Source organism: Coregonus lavaretus (assembly GCF_964263955.1).
Source record: "Coregonus lavaretus genome assembly, contig: HAP1_SCAFFOLD_334, whole genome shotgun sequence".
Taxonomy (NCBI): domain Eukaryota; kingdom Metazoa; phylum Chordata; class Actinopteri; order Salmoniformes; family Salmonidae; genus Coregonus; species Coregonus lavaretus.
The window spans coordinates 414709-431979 of record NW_028160098.1 but is presented as its reverse complement, the minus strand read 5'-3'; the positions used below and the strand labels follow the sequence as shown (position 1 = coordinate 431979).

Genomic DNA, 17271 nt, shown 5'->3' with positions numbered 1-17271 from the left:
GGTGACATAGTCAGTCTTTACTCAACTCTTAGCCAAGAGAGACTGGGATGGATACTATTAATATCAGCTCTCTGATTACAATGAAGAGCAAGACGTGCTGCTCTGTTCTGGGCCAGCTGCAGCTTAACTAGGTCTTTCTTTGCAGCACTTGACCATTATGACTGGACAATAATCTAGATAAGACAAAACTAGAGCCTGCAGGACTTGCTTTGTGGAGTGTGGTGTCAAAAAAGCAGAGCATCTCTTTATTACGGACAGACCTGTCCCAATCTTTACAACCATTGAATCTATATGTTTTGACCATGACAGTTTACAATCTAAGGTAACGCCAAGTAATTTAGTCTCCTCAACTTGTTCAACAGCCACACCATTCATTACCAGATTCAGCTGAGGTCTAGAATTTAGGGAATGATTTGTACCAAATCCAACGTTCTTAGTTTTAGAAATGTTCAGGACCAGTTTATTACTGGCCACCCATTCCAAAATCAAATCAAATAAAATAAAATAAAATTTTATTGGTCACATGCGCCGAATACAACAGGTGCAGACATTACAGTGAAATGCTTACTTACAGCCCTTAACCAACAGTGCATTTATTTTAAACAAAAAAAGTAAGAATAAAACAACAACAAAACAGTGTTGAGAAAAAAAGAGCAGAAGTAAAATAAAGTGACATAAAGTGACAGTAGGGAGGCTATATATACAGTAAAATAAAGTGACAGTAGGAAGGCTATATATACAGGGGGGTACCGTTGCATAGTCAATGTGCGGGGGCACCGGCTAGTTGAGGTAGTTGAGGTAATATGTACAATAAAACAGACTGCACCTCTTTGTTAAGGGTTTCAGTGACTTCATTAGCTGTGGTTTCTGATGTGTATATGGTTGAATCATCAGCATACTTGGACACACATGCTTTGTGTAATGCCAGTGGAAGGTCACTGGTAAAAATTGAAGAGTACAGGGCCATGAGACAAACATTGGCAGTAGAATGGCCTTACGAAAATGCTCAATGACTTTCAACGTGGCACCGTCATAGGATGCCACCTTTCTAACAAGTCAGTTGGTCTAATTTCTGCCCTGCTAGAGCTGCCCTGGTCAACTGTAAGTGCTGTTATTCTGAAGTGGAAACGTCTAGGAGCAACAACGGCTCAGCCGCAAAGTGGTAGGCCACACAAGCTCACACAACGGGACCGCCGAGTGCTGAAGCGCGTAGCACTTAAAAATCGTCTGTCCTCGGTTGCAACACTCACTACTGAGTTCCAAACTCCCTCTGGAAGCAGTGTCAGCACAGGAACTGTTCGTCAGGAGCTTCATGAAATGGGATCTGTGGACGAGCAGCCGCACACAAGCCTAAGATCACCATGCGCAATGCCAAGCTTCGGCTGGTAGTGTAAAGCTCGCCGCTATTGGTCTCTGGAGCAGTGGAAACGTGTGATGAATCACACTTCACCATCTGGCAGGCCGACTGACGAATCTGGATTTGGCGGATGCAAGGAAAACCTACTTGCCCCAATGCATAGTGCTAACTATTACGTTTTGTGGAGGAGGAATAATGGTCTGGGGCTGTTTTTCATGGTTTGGGATAGACTCCTTAGTTCCAGTGAAGGGAAATATTAACGCTACAGCATACAATGTCATTCTAGATGATTCTGTGCTTCCAACTTTGTGGCAACAGTTTGGGGAAGGCCTTATTTGTTTCAACATGACAATGCCCCCATGCACAAAGCGAGGTCCATAGAGAAATGGTTTGCCGAGATCGGTGTGGAAGAACTTGACTGGCCTGCACAGAGCCCTGACCTCAACCCCATCGAACACCTTTGTGATGAATAAGAACGCCAACTGCGAGCCAGGCCTAATCGCCCAACATCAGTGCCCGACCTCACTAATGCTCTTGTGGCTGAATGGAAGCAAGTCCCCGCAGCAATGTTCCAACATCTAGTGGAAAGCCTTCCTAGAAGAGTGGAGGCTGTTATAGCAGCAAAGGGGGGACAAACTCCATATTAATGCCCATGATTTTGGAATGAGATGTTCGATGATTAGGTGTCCACATGCATTTGTCCAGCGCTACAGGGGACTAAGGTAGTGTAGAGGTCACAACACTGTTTCTATGGAGACTGTTGTGGAGGAGTGTTCCATGGTGTCGTGGAATCACAGGCAGGTCTTGTACTGCAGGAGTTTCTCTGCCAGAAGGCTGCTTCCTACTCCTCTACTCTGCACTACACTCAGGTCTAGGTTCCTGGGACACAGGGGAGGAGAGACTGCTAGGGTGGATCTGTCTCAATACTGTCACCTGCCTCAATACTGTCACCTGTCTCAATACTGTCACCTGACTCAATACTGTCACCTGTCTCAATACTGTCACCTGTCTCAATACTGTCACCTGTCTCATCTGCACAGACTATATTAATACTTTGTTCAGGTCACCTCAAGGGGTCAAGGAAATTCTCAAATGTGTATCACTGAAAATCCTCATGTCCTCTGCCTCATCTACAGTGACTATATTGATACATGAGAGGTTCTCATACTGTACCTGGAAGATATCCACCAGAACACCAGAGTGTTTATGGTCATCAACATGTCTAAGAAGAAGAAGAAATGCTCCAGATTCCCTTCATGCAGTGTGTTTGGGTAGAAGTTACCTGTAGTTGGACAGGAGAACAGTACTATCAGTGGCCATAGGACTGAATCAACATAATGCAGACAGAACACCATCAACCATTCCAACATGAATGTATGTTCCTCTTCAGTTTCTATGGTTACGATGATGCATCTGTTAGTGAAGCCTTTACCTCCAGAGAGTAGGTAGACCAGCTGGATGATGAGGGCTCCCAGGAAACAGCCCCCTCCGTAGGACAGGGGGAGGAAGTGCAGGGAGATGCCTCTGATATGACTGGGTGTCAGGTGGAAGGAGATCACAGAGCCTGGAACAGAGAAGAGAGGAAGGCTGGGAAGAGAAAGAAGCATTCATTTGGTTCAAACGTCTCTTGTCTGTCTCTAATACACCAGTAGGGGGCATCCTAACCCTAGCTTCCAGAGTTCAGAATAGTATCCTCCATGTTGGCAGTTGGTTCCAACACTCCACATTCTAACTTCATCTCAACTACATATGGTGTCCATTGACATTCGAAATCTCAAACCCAGTTTGTCTCTGTGTATGAACAGTGTAGCAGCAATAGGTGTGTCAGAAATACGTGCTGGCTCTCTGTCACTCACAGGCAGGGGTGACGATGGCCTCAGCCAGCCCCAGTAGGATGTACTGGGGAGCCAGCTGGAAGCAGGCCATGGAGGACACCTGGAGCACCTTCCCTGACAGGGCCTGCTCCGTCAGAGGATAGCCCTTCCTGTGGACCTCAGACAGGCCCGCTACCAGGACAGACTGGGCCGCACACGCATGACCCAGCGCTGAGAGAGGAGAGGAGGGAGGGGACAGGGAGAGAAACAGAGAGAGAGAGGGAGAGAGAGAGACATTAACATTGACTGGCTCATTGATGTGGATGGTATTTGTGCATGTGTGTGTCTGTGTGTCAGTCTGTGTATGTGTGTATCTGTGCGGTGCGTGTGTGTGTATCTGTGTGTGTGTATCTGTGTGTGTGTGCTTACTGATGACTCTGGCGGGGGAGAAGGGTGTTTTCTCCATGGACAGGTAGCAGGAGGTGACACACTCCATGAGAGGGGCCAGCAGCAGCAGAGGTAGGATGCTGATGACGTTCATGGCACCGATGGGCAGGAGGAAGCTGTTCAGGTGCAGGTTAGAGTTCATGGTCTGAATGTAGTAACCTGATGGAATCTGTGGGAGAGGTCAGGGTAACAACAGATTCTAGGACAACTTTATGGAGCATAAATAAACATTATAGATTTGCCTGTTTTACTCCCATCATCTGAAAAATCATGTATTTGGACTTTCCACTGAAAACAAACAATGACCTGAAAATGTTCTAAAAATCAATGAATGAATGGAACCATTTATTTGTCTCTACAGTTTGAAGGAAGTTTCTAACTAACATTAGCGCTATGAAGTCTATAGTAACTGCTAGCATGCCATAGACTTCCAGTCATTGCTCTAGTTGGCATTGGCTCCCAAAACGACCTCTAACTTCCTTCATACAGGATGCAGAGACATTAAAATGGTATCCATGAGTTCATCTGACTCTGGGGAAGTAGATAAAGGGCTTCACTGCCTAAATCCCAAAGTAAATCTTTAAATTGAGTTTTTAAGTGATTGCAATGATTAATTTTTACATGTACATTTACATTTTAATCATTTAGTAGACGCTCTTATCCAGAGCGACTTTCAATTAATGCAAAATGTGAACCACTATTTTTTTAAATGGTACAAAAGAGTATTTTGTATTTTGAAAATAAAAATACATTGGAGTGTAGTTCAGCCCAGTGTGATTAAAATGACAAAATACTCAGAAGTAGTTAAAATACATATTTCATATAGATGTAACATAAATACTAGTCATCTCTGGCTACTACCCAACACTCTGTCACATTTCCTTATCAAATAAACCACACCCCCTCTACATACAGAGTACACTGTTAAGTAGGAAGCCACTTCCTGTCCTCTGGTGTAGAGTTTCATGAAACACAAAGTAATCTTTGACACTGCCATTGATTAACCTACGGGAGAGAGCACCAAAATGGCAGAGAATCAGGGCCTGTTCCATTGCTCCATCTGTCTGGATCCACTGAAGGATCCGGTGACTACTGCCTGTGGACACAGCTACTGTATGGACTGTATTAAAGAAAGCTGGGATCAGGATCGTCTGAAAGGGGTCTATAGCTGTCCTCAGTGCAGAGAGACCTTCACTCCAAGGCCTAATCTGAGGAAAAATAACATGTTGGCTGAAGTGGTGGAGAAACTGAAGAAGACAGGACTCCAGGCTGCTCCCCCTCCTGCTCTGTGCTATGCTGGACCTGGAGATGTGGCGTGTGATGTCTGCACTGGGACCAGAAAGCAGAAAGCCCTCATGTCCTGTCTGGTGTGTCTGGCCTCTTACTGTGAGACTCACCTCCAACCTCACTATGAATTTCCTGCTTTCAAGAACCACAAGCTGGTCAAAGCCACCCCACAACTACAGGAGAAGATCTGCTCTCATCATGACAAACTGCTGGAAGTTTACTGTCGTACCGATCAGCAGTGTATCTGTTATCTGTGTACAATGGATGAACATAAAGGCCATAATACAGTGTCAGCTGCAGTAGAGAGGACTGAGAAACAGGTAAGACCAGAACTACTTGTTGGTGACTGTCTGATAAACAAAGAAATAAAGATACAGTAGGAACTAAGGCTGTTTGAATATGAGATCATTCAAATGATATCGATGCACGGCAGAACAAATATGAACACAAACCTTCAGTATATTGGGTTTGCTCCAAATGTATCACCATTTTCTAAAGTCAAACAACATTATCATTCCGAATGGCCTTTTATGAGTCCAAAGTTCAGCCTCAACCCCTTGATACATGTACGCCTACCATAAAAACTATAATCATTCACATAACAACATAATAAAATAATTTCACACAGACAGTTCCTCAACATTTTAATCCCTAACTTCTATGTGCCCTATGTCACATTACTATACTATTGATCTAGTGGACAAATAAAGCTTGATAGCTCATTGAAGAGTGATTCTCCACAGAGGCAGCTGGGGATGAGTCAGCAGAAGGTCCAACAGAGATTCCAGGAGAGAGAGAAGGAGCTGAAGGAGCTCCAACAGGCTGTGGAGTCTCTCAAGGTGAGTATTGTTGACCAGAGGAGACACACCATTTCACTTCTCTCCTCCTGTCAGAGAGAGAGAGAGGGAGAGAGACAGACCTCTATCTAATCCCACTGACCCCACTGTTGGAAACAGGACCCCTTTTAGAGAACACACGGCTTAATGTAACTGACGGGATATGAACCCGGGTCTACTGAGGGAGAAACCAACATCTTGGGGGTTCGATCCCCAGGACCACCCATACGTAAAAATGTTTTCACACATGACTGTAAATCGCTTTGGATAAAAGCGTCTGCTAAATGTCATGTTATATATTATTAAGTTCCACCAAGAGGAGATTCCCTACTGGGCTGACACTGATTTTAAAGTCACAAGTGGGGCTACCTCATCACATAACCATGAGTAACCATGAGTGACTCATGTCCGCTATACATTAACAGGGAGCTCTCTCTCTCTCACTCTCTCTCAATTCAATTAAATGGGCTTTATTGACATGGGAAACATATGTTACAATACCAAAGCAGGTTAAATAGATAATAAACGAAAGTGGAATCAATGATCAGAAATGAACAGTAAACGTTACACTCACAGACGTTTCAAAGTAATAGAGACATTTCAAATGTTATAAATCAAGTGAAAACAGAGTGAGTCAGACCGAGTTCTGGAGGTGAAATGGAAATGAATGAGGGAGAGTTAAGTGAAGTAGAAGGTGTGGTGAAGAGCTCAGAACCAGAGCCTTGCATCAATGGACATGATAAAGAATAATCTGGTGCAGTAGGAGTTACATTGTTGGAGAAAGTGGATCCATACCTTTTGGCAGATCCATTTGTGGTTTCAGGGTGGGTGGGAAAGGAGTTGGGTGCAGTTGAGGTGGGCGCTCCGTGTCACGCAACTTGGGTCAAGATCTGTTTCTTGCTTTGCTCTTAGGAACAGGGCACCATTGAAAGGAGTGATTTCTGGGGTAATGTTAAGTGTGGAGGTGGAGCAATTGAAGATGAAGATTCCTGGTGTTTGTGATGCCCTCTGTTTGGTGCAGACCCTGTGTTGAGCGTGGTGAAACATAGGAGTCACTGTCAGCTCTTTTGAGTTTTGAGTCTTTACCCGATAAAGTCATGTTAGGATATATGAGTTACCCTGTTAGAGCTTTTGTGGCGAATCCACTGCGCTGATTCAGGTGCAACGTTTATGGTCATGTTGCAGCAGTTTGTAGGAGGGAGATTCCAAGATGTGGGAAGTGTGCAGGAGGGCATGGGATAGAGGTTTGTGTAGTTTCGGTGGATAAAGTTGTGTGTGTCAACTGTTGGGATGCCCATGTTGCTGGGGATCGGAAGTGTCCGGTACGAGAGAGGCAGGTTGAGGTGGCTAGAGTCAGAGTAGTGCAGAAGGTGTCATATGCTGAGGCAGTGAAGAAAGTAGAGGAGGATGGGTCAAGGGTGAGAGATCCTGAGAGGATCCCTGTGAGTAGTAGATCTGTGTCAGCACAGAGGGATAGGCCAACGAGTGATATATGCCTCGGTAAAGATAGCTTCTTAGCATTCATAGCAATGGTTATCAACTGTACAGCAGAAATGGAACGTAAATCAAAGAAAAAATATGTTGTGGTGGCAGCTTCAGAGAAGTATTTGGGCATACAAGATTAGACTTCAGAAGAGTTACAGGGTGTGTTGAGTGGTGGTGTTCCGTCCTCCCAGGCCGTTGGCATGGTCCAGGAGCAGATAGGGTCAAAGTAGTGGAATGGGGTAGTGGGTATTTAATGAGTGTAGGGTTAGTTGTAAGGGTGTTTTTCTGTATTATTATAATTTCCCCTTTTCCCATTTTGTGTCACAAAGTATAATGGATTGATATTTTAGTCCAGTTGGGGGCGGTAATGCAACATATTGGATGCCAACCGCCGTTAAACTCCAAAGAAGAAGAACCGTTATATTATGGCTATGTACAGTGTTGTAACGATGTCTCTGTCTCTCTCATTCCATCACTTTTGCGGTAGTTGGTTGTGTGGGTCTCTGGTTATGAATGGGGTGCTGACAGACAATCGTTGATGGATATTTATAGAGCTCTGATCAGGACGACAATTGATTTTGGGTGTATAGTTTATGGAACAGCGGCAAAGACAGAATCCAGTATAAAGCTTTAAGGATATATATTGGTGCATTTAAATCAACATCTGTATGTGCCTTACTGGTGGAGGCAGGTGAGATGCCTTTGGAAATACAGTGTAAAAATTGTCATTATCTTATTGGGTTGAAAGGCTGTGAGGTTGAGCATCCCACTGATACTGTTCTAGATGACTGTTGGGAATATACTAGTAGACAAGGCAGTGGTTTTGGTTGGAAAGTTGGAAAGCTTGCTGATGAGAGAGGTTTGAGGGAGTTGGAGGTTGGCCCTTCTGTGGTGATAGGGGATGTTCCTCCATGGTTACTCCTAGACCCTGTTGTTGATCTAACCTTGGTAGAGAAAAGGAAAGATTGGTCAGAAGTCAGTGATATAGATAAACTGTGTGACAATTACATTGGTAGAAGTTTTTATAATTTTTTACCGCTTTTCACAGATGGATCCAAGGACCCAGATAGTGGGCGCACAGGAGCAGGCGTTTACGTTCCTGAATTCCTGAATGATGTGCAGATATGTAGAAGACTAACAGATGAACTGTCAGTGTACTCAGTTGAACTGTTGGTGATAATAGTTGCCCTCCAGTGGGTGGAGGACGTACAACCTGTTAGAGTTATAGTATACTCAGATTCTTTGTCTGTATTGAATAGTTTATCATCTGGTAAATCTAATAGGAGTGACCTGCTATTGGAGGTATTAATGTTATTATGGAGAATTGAGAGAATGGGTGTAGTAGTGAGATTCTGCTGGGTCCCAGCACATACGGGTGTGGAAGGGCATGAAATTGCAGACCAGTTAGCTAAAAGAGCTTTGAAACGAGATATAATTTATATTAATGTTCCACTGGGTAGAGGTGAGGCCAAATGTAAGATCAGAGCCATTTTGATAGATGTGTGGCAGAAGAGATGGTACTCTGAGCACAAGGGCCGGCATTTATATGAATAGTTTACAGTTTTACAGAAAGGTCGATGGACCAAGATTCAAAAGTCAGATTAGGAAGGAAGAGGTGGTGTTTCCTTGATTGCGCTTAGAACATTGAACTCGTCATTACATCTGGTTGGCAAGCATGTGAATGGTTTGTGTCTGGAGGGCATGGTCGATGAAACGGTGGAGCATGTGTTGTTATATTGTTGTAAGTATGTTGAAGAGAGGGAAAGATTGAAGTGTAGGGTCATTGAGGTTGGACGGGGTTGGGGGGGTTTGGAAGGGATTTGGGGGATGGGGGAGGGTCTATTAGAAGTTAGTAGGGCTCTTCTTTATTTTCTCAGAAGTACTGAGTTAGGTAGGAGGATTTAGAAATGTTGGAAACCGTGATTGACCACACACTCCAGCACAGTAGGTGGCGGCATGAACCTTTAACGTTGGTTTGTGGACCGCCATTATATCATAGAAGAAGAAGTTGGTTGTGTGAGAGTTTTGTGGTTCGTGAGGAGGGCTACTATTCTTTTTTCTTTTGGTTCTTACGTATTTTCTTAATTTATTTTGTCATGGTGGAGGGTTTGTTTATTGGTTTCCACTTTTTATCATTTAGAGTTGAAGGGGGAGTAGGGGTAGTTTGTTAGGGCGGCGTGATGGCCTCAACCGAGTGGAGAAGAAACGCTGTCGCTTCGGGTGCGTTCCGGAGAAAGGTGTGGAGGAAGTTTTGCTCATGGTCGGCGAACAGGTTGGAGCAGAACATCTGCACTCTGCATCCAGAATGAACAAGGTGGTGGTTGTGTTAATGAAAAAGGTTTGTCTTTTTGCGAGTGTGTGTGTTGGAGCAGATTTCTCCTCTTTCGACAAGACTTGTGGTGGCTAATCTGCCTCCGTTTATTACTTACGAACAGACCGGAAGTAGTTGGTTCGTTTTGGTAAATTTGAAAGTGGTTTTCGTGTGCTCTCGGCTGGGTGCCAAGCGGAAGCCGTTAAACATGTCTCTTTTTGTAGACAAGTGTTTGTTTCTTAACAAACTTCAAGGTTAGGGGAGGGGTGGAACGCAGGGTTTGCTAGCACAGATAGTTTTGGGTGTTTCTAGTGTGGGGAGGTAGGGCATAATGCTAGTGCAGACAAGCGCGACCAACCGGCAGCGGGGACTAGGACTAGGCTGGACACAATACATTTTTAACGCCTTTTTCTGATAAACTACTTAATTACATCCGCCATGGAGCCCAGTTTCATAATATTACCATATGTCCCAGATGCTTGCCGTAGTTTAGAAATATTAGGACATGTTTCACCCTGCCAGCTCCTATTAGTTGTTTTGAGGTCTGTGGCACCAACTCGCCTAATGAAAGTTATATTCCCAGCCCATTGTTCTGCGTCACAATGCCAGCTTCACTATTATTGGTAATGAGACCAGTCCGTATTAACATTGTAGCTTTACCTCAGGTAACTTTTTATTAACAAGGTTATGACTAGTAGGTGAGCAAACTCACTGTTGACCTGGGTACACCTTGTGGTGACCCACAGTGCTACGTATGGTTTGCGCAGAGGCAATCAAAAAATTAACATTTTCTGGTCACGGTTATTCATATTTTCTTTCAGAAAAAGGTGTATAATCAAAACAAAACGCATGTCCGTCCTCTTTTTCAAGATGTGGCTGATTTTAAACAGCCAGAATACATTTTTTCAATTAAGAAATAACTTTTTAATTTTTTAAAAACATTTATTGTTTCTATATTACTGCTGGGTAATTTGATATGTGTCAAAATCTGTAAGTTTGTAGGCATTGAATTGAGCGAGTGCTGCGCAGGTTCACTGAGTTGTAAACTAAATGGATAGGTGTAGCTCATTGATTTATAGATCTGACACAGTTGCTACCTCAGATAATGAGCCTAGCAAGTGTCGTGAATGAGGTATGTAGTACCCACAGAAGGCCACAGGAAGGAGCAAGAGAGCTATAAACCTATTCATTTGTTTTCCTTTAAATACCCTAAACCTAACAATCAATCAATCAAATGTGTTTATAAAGTCCTTTTTACATCAGCAGATGTCACAAAGTGCTATACAGAAACTCTAACCCTACTTATAACCTATTTTAGCCTTAACTCTAACCCCTAACCCTAATTATAGGGTAGGGTAGCCTAGAACACGTTTTAGAAACTATTTTAGTAATAATTTTATGTTAGTAAATACCATTATAGTACTAAAAAGCATATAGTGTTATTTTTTAAATAAAACCTATGTAACCTTTATTAGTCATTTTATTATATGTATTATTGCAAGGCAGAACACTTGATAAACAACACATTTGTATTATTTTTTAAATGTGGTTTGAACTGGGTGTGACCTAGTAACCTCTATGTGAAAGTCAAGCAATTGGCATGTCATAGGTGGGGCAGGTTTGAGACTGATCTCCAGAATTAATAAGAAAAATATACTTTATTTCTCAGCTGCCTCACCAATGTCTTTACGTGAATAATTAACTTTTAATTGCTAAATATTTCCAATAGATGGCTGCATTAGACCACAATGCATCAGTTATAGGCTACAAGCATAAAATAGCATGCAAACAAAGACTATGTCCTATGATTTTCTAAAAAGGTCACTCATTACTTTACAGTTAGCTATATATCTCGAATTAGGCCTGTGTTGCTTTTGGGAGAGCAACAAATATTAACTCTAGCAGGTATTGAACCCCGGCCAAATAATCACTAGTCAGATGCGCTAACCTCAACCCTAGTAAACATGCATTATGACATCATCTTAATATCTCATATATTCCAGCCCACCAATAAATCATGCAACCATCGCTGTTAGAAAATGTACCTCAACATGCCCCTCGCTTGTGCTAGAAGGCAGAGTGCTCGCTGCTGCTGACGGCACAAGCTTTTTGCGGGGTTTGATGAGTTGGCTTCTTGTTCGAGAAGGCAGAGTGGCTCTGTGCAGGTTGATGAATTTGACAATGAATGTACTAGAAAAACACATGTCGAACAGAGGTGACTGAATTAATGTTCGCGCTTTTTGATAATGGTTATAGTAATGAGGTATAATATTAAAACATGAGCATATAAAACAGGTAATAATAAACATGAATCATCATTATATTACTTCACAGTAATGTGTTTTCAGTCCTTCCTCTTGCGTTAGCAGTGTGGAAAGGGACAGTAAAAAACTCAGGCAGGATTTTTCCTGTGAGGGGGAGTGGTGGTGTATCCAGGGAGAGAACTAAACTAATCTTCTGAAATGTCATTCGTGGTCTTAGGCTACCATCTATTGGAATTATTTAGCATCTGCAGTAGTGCTGAATAAATAATAGAATAATAATATGCCATTTAGCAAAGTGTATATCCTTACTAAGTGTATACTTACTAAAGTAGTAATTACTCAAAATTGCTAAATATAAAATGTTCTAGTTCATTTGATCACTTACAACCATAAAATAACAATTCATAGCATAACAAACAATGAAACTGACATAAACCAAAAACACCATACATTTAGTTAATTATCTAAAAAAGTATATATATATTTAGATGTGTGACATTATCTGCCAAAGTAACACCCCCTTAACATATAACCAGACACTGGACACTGAAAATGAGCTTTTTTTATATAAATCTGGTAGCTCTCAAAAGAGCCTTTGCTTTGCTGAGCAGTTAGTTTTCAGGAGTGTGCTGCCTGCCTGCCTTCAGAGGAGTCTGTCTGTGAATAATGTAAAGTTAATAAGTTATTGCCACGCTTTCACAGAGGCCTAGTTTACATTTACATGTGAGTCATTTAGCAGACGCTCTTATCCAGAACGACTAGGGTTAAGTGCCTAAATCTGTCGATGTACAAGGGTACAGATTTCTCACCTAGTCGGCTCGGGGATTCGAACCAGCCACCTTTAGATTACTGCCCAACGCTCTTAACCGCTAGATTAAAACGCTTTGGCCTCAGGCTAGTGTTCCAGCTCAGCCAATGTTCTTTGGCCGTTTTACAGCCTTCAGTGAAATTTGACTTGTTCTATTGTCCAGCCTACTAGGACTCAGGGGGCAGAGGCTGGGAGGAGAGTAGAGCAGGGTCAAGTGGTGGTGGTACCAGGAAGGAGGAGAGTAGAGCAGGGTCAAGTGGTGGTGGTACCAGGAAGGAGGAGAGTAGACCTGGGTCAAGTGGTGGTGGTACCAGGAAGGAGGAGAGTAGAGCAGGGTCAAGTGGTGGTGGTACCAGGAAGGAGGAGAGTAGAGCAGGGTCAAGTGGTGGTGGTACCAAGAGGGAGGAGAGTAGAGCAGGGTCAAGTGGTGGTGGTACCAGGAGGGAGTAGAGTAGAGCAGGGTCAAGTGGTGGTGGTACCAGGAGGGAGGAGAGTAGAGCAGGTTCAAGTGGTGGTGGTACCAGGAAGGAGGAGAGTAGAGCAGGGTCAAGTGGTGGTGGTACCAGGAGGGAGGAGAGTAGAGCAGGGTCAAGTGGTGGTGGTACCAGGAAGGAGGAGAGTAGAGCAGGGTCAAGTGGTGGTGGTACCAGGAAGGAGGAGAGTAGAGCAGGGTCAAGTGGTGGTGGTACCAGGAGGGAGGAGAGTAGAGCAGGGTCAAGTGGTGGTGGTACCAGGAAGGAGGAGAGTAGAGCAGGGTCAAGTGGTGGTGCGCAGGCCGTGGAGAAAGCGGTGGTGGGGAGGGTTGCAGCTGGGCTACATGAGCAGAGGCAGGTTTCTGTAGTAACAGAGACTCTGGTGGGCGAAGGCTTGGTGGGCTCATCCCAGGAAATATTGCCTGTCATTGGGGAAGAGGCACTGATCAGGGGGGAAGTGCAGGGGGGCAGAGACTGGGGAGGAGGAGGATGGTACCGAGCCAATGGAGGAGGAGGAAGAGGGGGGAGGTGAGTCTGAGGGAGAGGAGGACAAGGCGGTCTCGTTTTCAGACGGCTCATTGGATCCAGAGCTGACAGCCAGTCAGGCTGAGGGCCCAGTATATACGCTGAGAGAACTTTCTAGGTTCCTGATGGAGACTAAAGGGGAAAAAGAAGGTTCTGCTGGAGTCTTATTTGATTGATCCTGGAAGGTTTGTAAGGTCAGTACAACACGTGATAAAGAATGAGGGGTTTAGTGTCCTCTCACCCAGGAAGCGGTATAGGCTGAGAAAATGGGTCATGGGTTCTTAAGGGTATGTCTTCAGAATCTGCTTAAATTGATGTTTTTTTCTGGCATGGTGGCTTTATGGGCTTCTCTACTGGTTTCTGATTGTGGTGATTTCCCTCCCACCTCTTATGGAGATTTCACGGTTAGACTTCCTTAACATGAACGGCAGCAGAGACTGGAGGAATATGTCAAACTAAAATATTTAAACGTGATTTTTTTGCAAGAGACACACAGTGATGTGATTAATTAAGTGTATTGGGGGTCTGGTGTAAGGGGGCGCAGGTGTTGAGCCATGGCACAAATCTTAGTGCAGGGGTAGCAAAAGAGGTGTGTAAGGGTAGGTTGTTAGTGGTTAGAGCCCAAATCAATGACCTTTGCTTTCCAAAATGTGTCTGCACCTAGTACAGGGCTCAGTTCTCTGTTTCACCAGGGCCCAGGCAGGTGTCCTATTGGAAATTCCATGTAAAGCTCTTCCAAGATGTCACTTTTTGCTCAAACTTCCAAGGGTTTTGGGAGAGGTGGGGACAGCAGAAGGGGGAGTAACTTATGTTGTGGGGGAGAGGAGGGAGCCTGATGGGTGGGTAACTTCTGTTGTGGGGAGATGAGGGAGCCTGATGGGTGGGTAACTTCTGTTGTGGGGGAGATGAGGGAGCCTGATGGGTGGGTAACTTCTGTTGTGGGGGAGATGAGGGAGCCTGATGGGTGGGTAACTTCTGTTGCGGGGAGATGAGGGAGCCTGATGGGTGGGTAACTTCTGTTGTGGGGGAGATGAGGGAGCCTGATGGGTGGGTAACTTCTGTTGTGGGGGAGATGAGGGAGCCTGATGGGTGGGTAACTTCTGTTGTGTGGGAGATGAGGGAGCCTGATGGGTGGGTAACTTCTGTTGTGGGGAGATGAGGGAGACTGATGGGTTAGGTAACTTCTGTTGTGGGGAGATGAGGGAGCCTGATGGATGGGTAACTTCTGTTGTGGGGGAGATGAGGGAGCCTGATTGGTGGGTAACTTCTGTTGTGGGGGAGATGAGGGAGCCTGATGGGTGGGTAACTTCTGTTGTGGGGTGATGAGGGAGCCTGATGGGTTAGGTAACTTCTGTTGTGGGGGAGATGAGGGAGCCTGATGGGTTAGGTAATTCTGTTGTGGGGAGATGAGGGAGCCTGATGGGTGGGTAACTTCTGTTGTGGGGAGATGAGGGAGCCTAATGGGTGGGTAACTTCTGTTGTGGGGGAGATGAGGGAGCCTGATGGGTGGGTAACTTCTGTTGTGGGGAGATGAGGGAGCCTGATGGGTGGGTAACTTCTGTTGTGGGGAGATGATGGAGCCTGATGGGTGGGTAACTTCTGTTGTGGGGGAGATGAGGGAGCCTGATGGGTGGGTAACTTCTGTTGTGGGGAGATGAGGGAGCCTGATGGGTGGGTAACTTCTGTTGTGGGGGAGATGAGGGAGCCTGATGGGTGGGTAACTTCTGTTGTTGGGTGATGAGGGAGCCTAATGGGTGGGTAACTTCTGTTGTGGGGAGATGAGGGAGCCTGATGGGTGGGTAACTTCTGTTATGGGGAGATGAGGGAGCCTAATGGGTGGGTAACTTCTGTTGTGGGGAGATGAGGGAGCCTGATGGGTGGGTAACTTCTGTTGTGGGGAGATGCGGCTGTGGAGTTGTACTCTGATTTATAGAGGGCAGAACTCTTTGATCCTGGGTGTTCTCAGGTTCTGCTCACAGACCTTTCCAAACTCTCTCTGTCACAGAGACATCAAATTGACATTTCCCTGGCCTTTCACAAACTCTCAGCTGCCGTCTCTCAGACAGTCTGCCTCTGATTTTTTTTAGAAGGTCTGGGAAATTATGGATGTATGGTTGTAATGTGGTGCTGGATGGTGTATTGTACTGTGGTGTTGGGTACTGGATAATGTGATTGTGTAGAGGTTGTGGTGGCACGCAATGTGCTTTTAGGGGTGGGGGTGTTAGTGTAATGAGGATGGCTCATTAAAGTAAGACAAGTCTCTCTCTCTCTCTCTCTCTTAACAGAGCTCTGCACAGGCAGCAGTGGTGGACAGTGATAAGATCTTTACTGAGCTGATCCGCTCCATTGAGAGAAGGCGCTCTGAGGTGAAGGAGCTGATCAGAGCCCAAGAGAAGGCTCAAGTGAGTCAAGCTGAAGGACTCCTGGAGCAACTGGAGCAGGAGATAGCTGAGCTGAGGAAGAGAAGCACTGAGTTGGAGCAGCTATCACACACAGAGGATCACATCCATTTCCTCCAGGTAACTCAACTGCCTTGATACATGTGATATGAAATTAAAACTCTCAATCATTTGGTTCTGCTCCCTCTCACTCTCTCTCTCTCTCTCTCTCTCCCTCTCTCTCTCTCTCTCTCTCTCTCTCTGTCTCTCTCTCCAGAGTTATCAGTCTCTCTCCAGTACCAGTGTATCTTCAGACTTACCCAGCATCGTTGTCCGTCCTCTTCAGTACTTTGGAGATGTGAGTAAGACTGTGTCTGAACTGAGAGTGAAACTAGAAGACGTCCTTAAAGGAGAATGGACCAAGATCTCCACTACAGGTGTGTTGAAAATAATAAGAACATCAACTTTAGACCATTGAAAGTTCCCTACTAGTCATATACATGTGGAATATGATGTGATGATAACATTCCCTCTCTCTGTGAATGTGTTTGTGTGTCTGTAGTGAATATAGTGGAGGTTGTACTGCCTCCAGAGCCCAAGACCAGAGAACAGTTCTTACAATGTGAGTCTCTTTATTCTGAAGTAACTAACAGTCTCTTTTTACTGACACTCATAACAATCCCTCTAGAAATATATAGCAATTGTAGATCTAATCAAAGACTGGGTATCTATCTGACTCCTCATATTTCTCTGATTTGATCTCTGCTGTGCTCTAATCAAAGACAGGGTAGATACAGTATCTGACTTAACTTATTGTTCTAACTCCGCTCATTGGTCTCTTCTCTGCTTTTCTCCCAGATTCCTGTCAGCTCACACTGGACCCAAACACAGCACACACACTCCTCTCTCTGTCTAAAGGGAACAGAAAGGTGAAACGTACAGGCCAAGTCCAACCATATCCTGTTCATCCAGACAGATTCACAAACTACTTGATGGTTTTGTGTAGAGAGGGTCTGTCTGGACGCTGTTACTGGGAGGTGGAGTGGAGTGGGGCGGGGTTTGTTACAGCAGTCTCATATAAAGACATCAGCAGAACAGAGACAGATGGTGCATTTGGATACAATGACAAGTCCTGGTGTTTACTGTGTTATAGAGGTGGTTATTTGTTCATACACAATAGTGTTAGGACTAAAGTATCAGGCCCTCAGTCCTCCAGAGTAGGAGTGTACCTGGATCACAAGGCAGGTACTCTGTCCTTCTACAGTGTCTCTGACACAATAATCCTC

General features: G+C 44.6%; 3 protein-coding genes across 3 annotated transcripts in view; 1 reads left to right on the top strand and 2 right to left on the bottom strand.

Annotated features, from left to right (window-relative positions):
* Nucleotides 1-17271, bottom strand: part of LOC311122154 (uncharacterized protein) — a gene marked incomplete at both ends in the record, with an annotated part of 314006 nt that overhangs the window by 76618 nt on the left and 220117 nt on the right. The window lies entirely within an intron of this gene.
* On the bottom strand, nt 3206-3920 carry LOC311122151 (solute carrier family 15 member 5-like; the record flags this gene model as incomplete). Its single annotated transcript, XM_084196553.1, has 2 exons — nt 3601-3920; nt 3206-3402 (listed from the first exon to the last, which is right to left on the bottom strand). The coding sequence occupies exons 1-2, from the start codon at nt 3758-3760 to the stop codon at nt 3206-3208; spliced, it is 357 nt and encodes a 118-aa protein (XP_084052679.1). The 5' UTR covers nt 3761-3920.
* Nucleotides 4644-16232, top strand: LOC311122150 (E3 ubiquitin/ISG15 ligase TRIM25-like; the record flags this gene model as incomplete). The annotated part of the gene is made up of 3 exons (XM_084196552.1): nt 4644-5219; nt 5697-5744; nt 15893-16232. 3 exons carry the CDS (start codon nt 4644-4646, stop codon nt 16142-16144), a joined length of 876 nt encoding a protein of 291 aa, XP_084052678.1. The 3' UTR covers nt 16145-16232.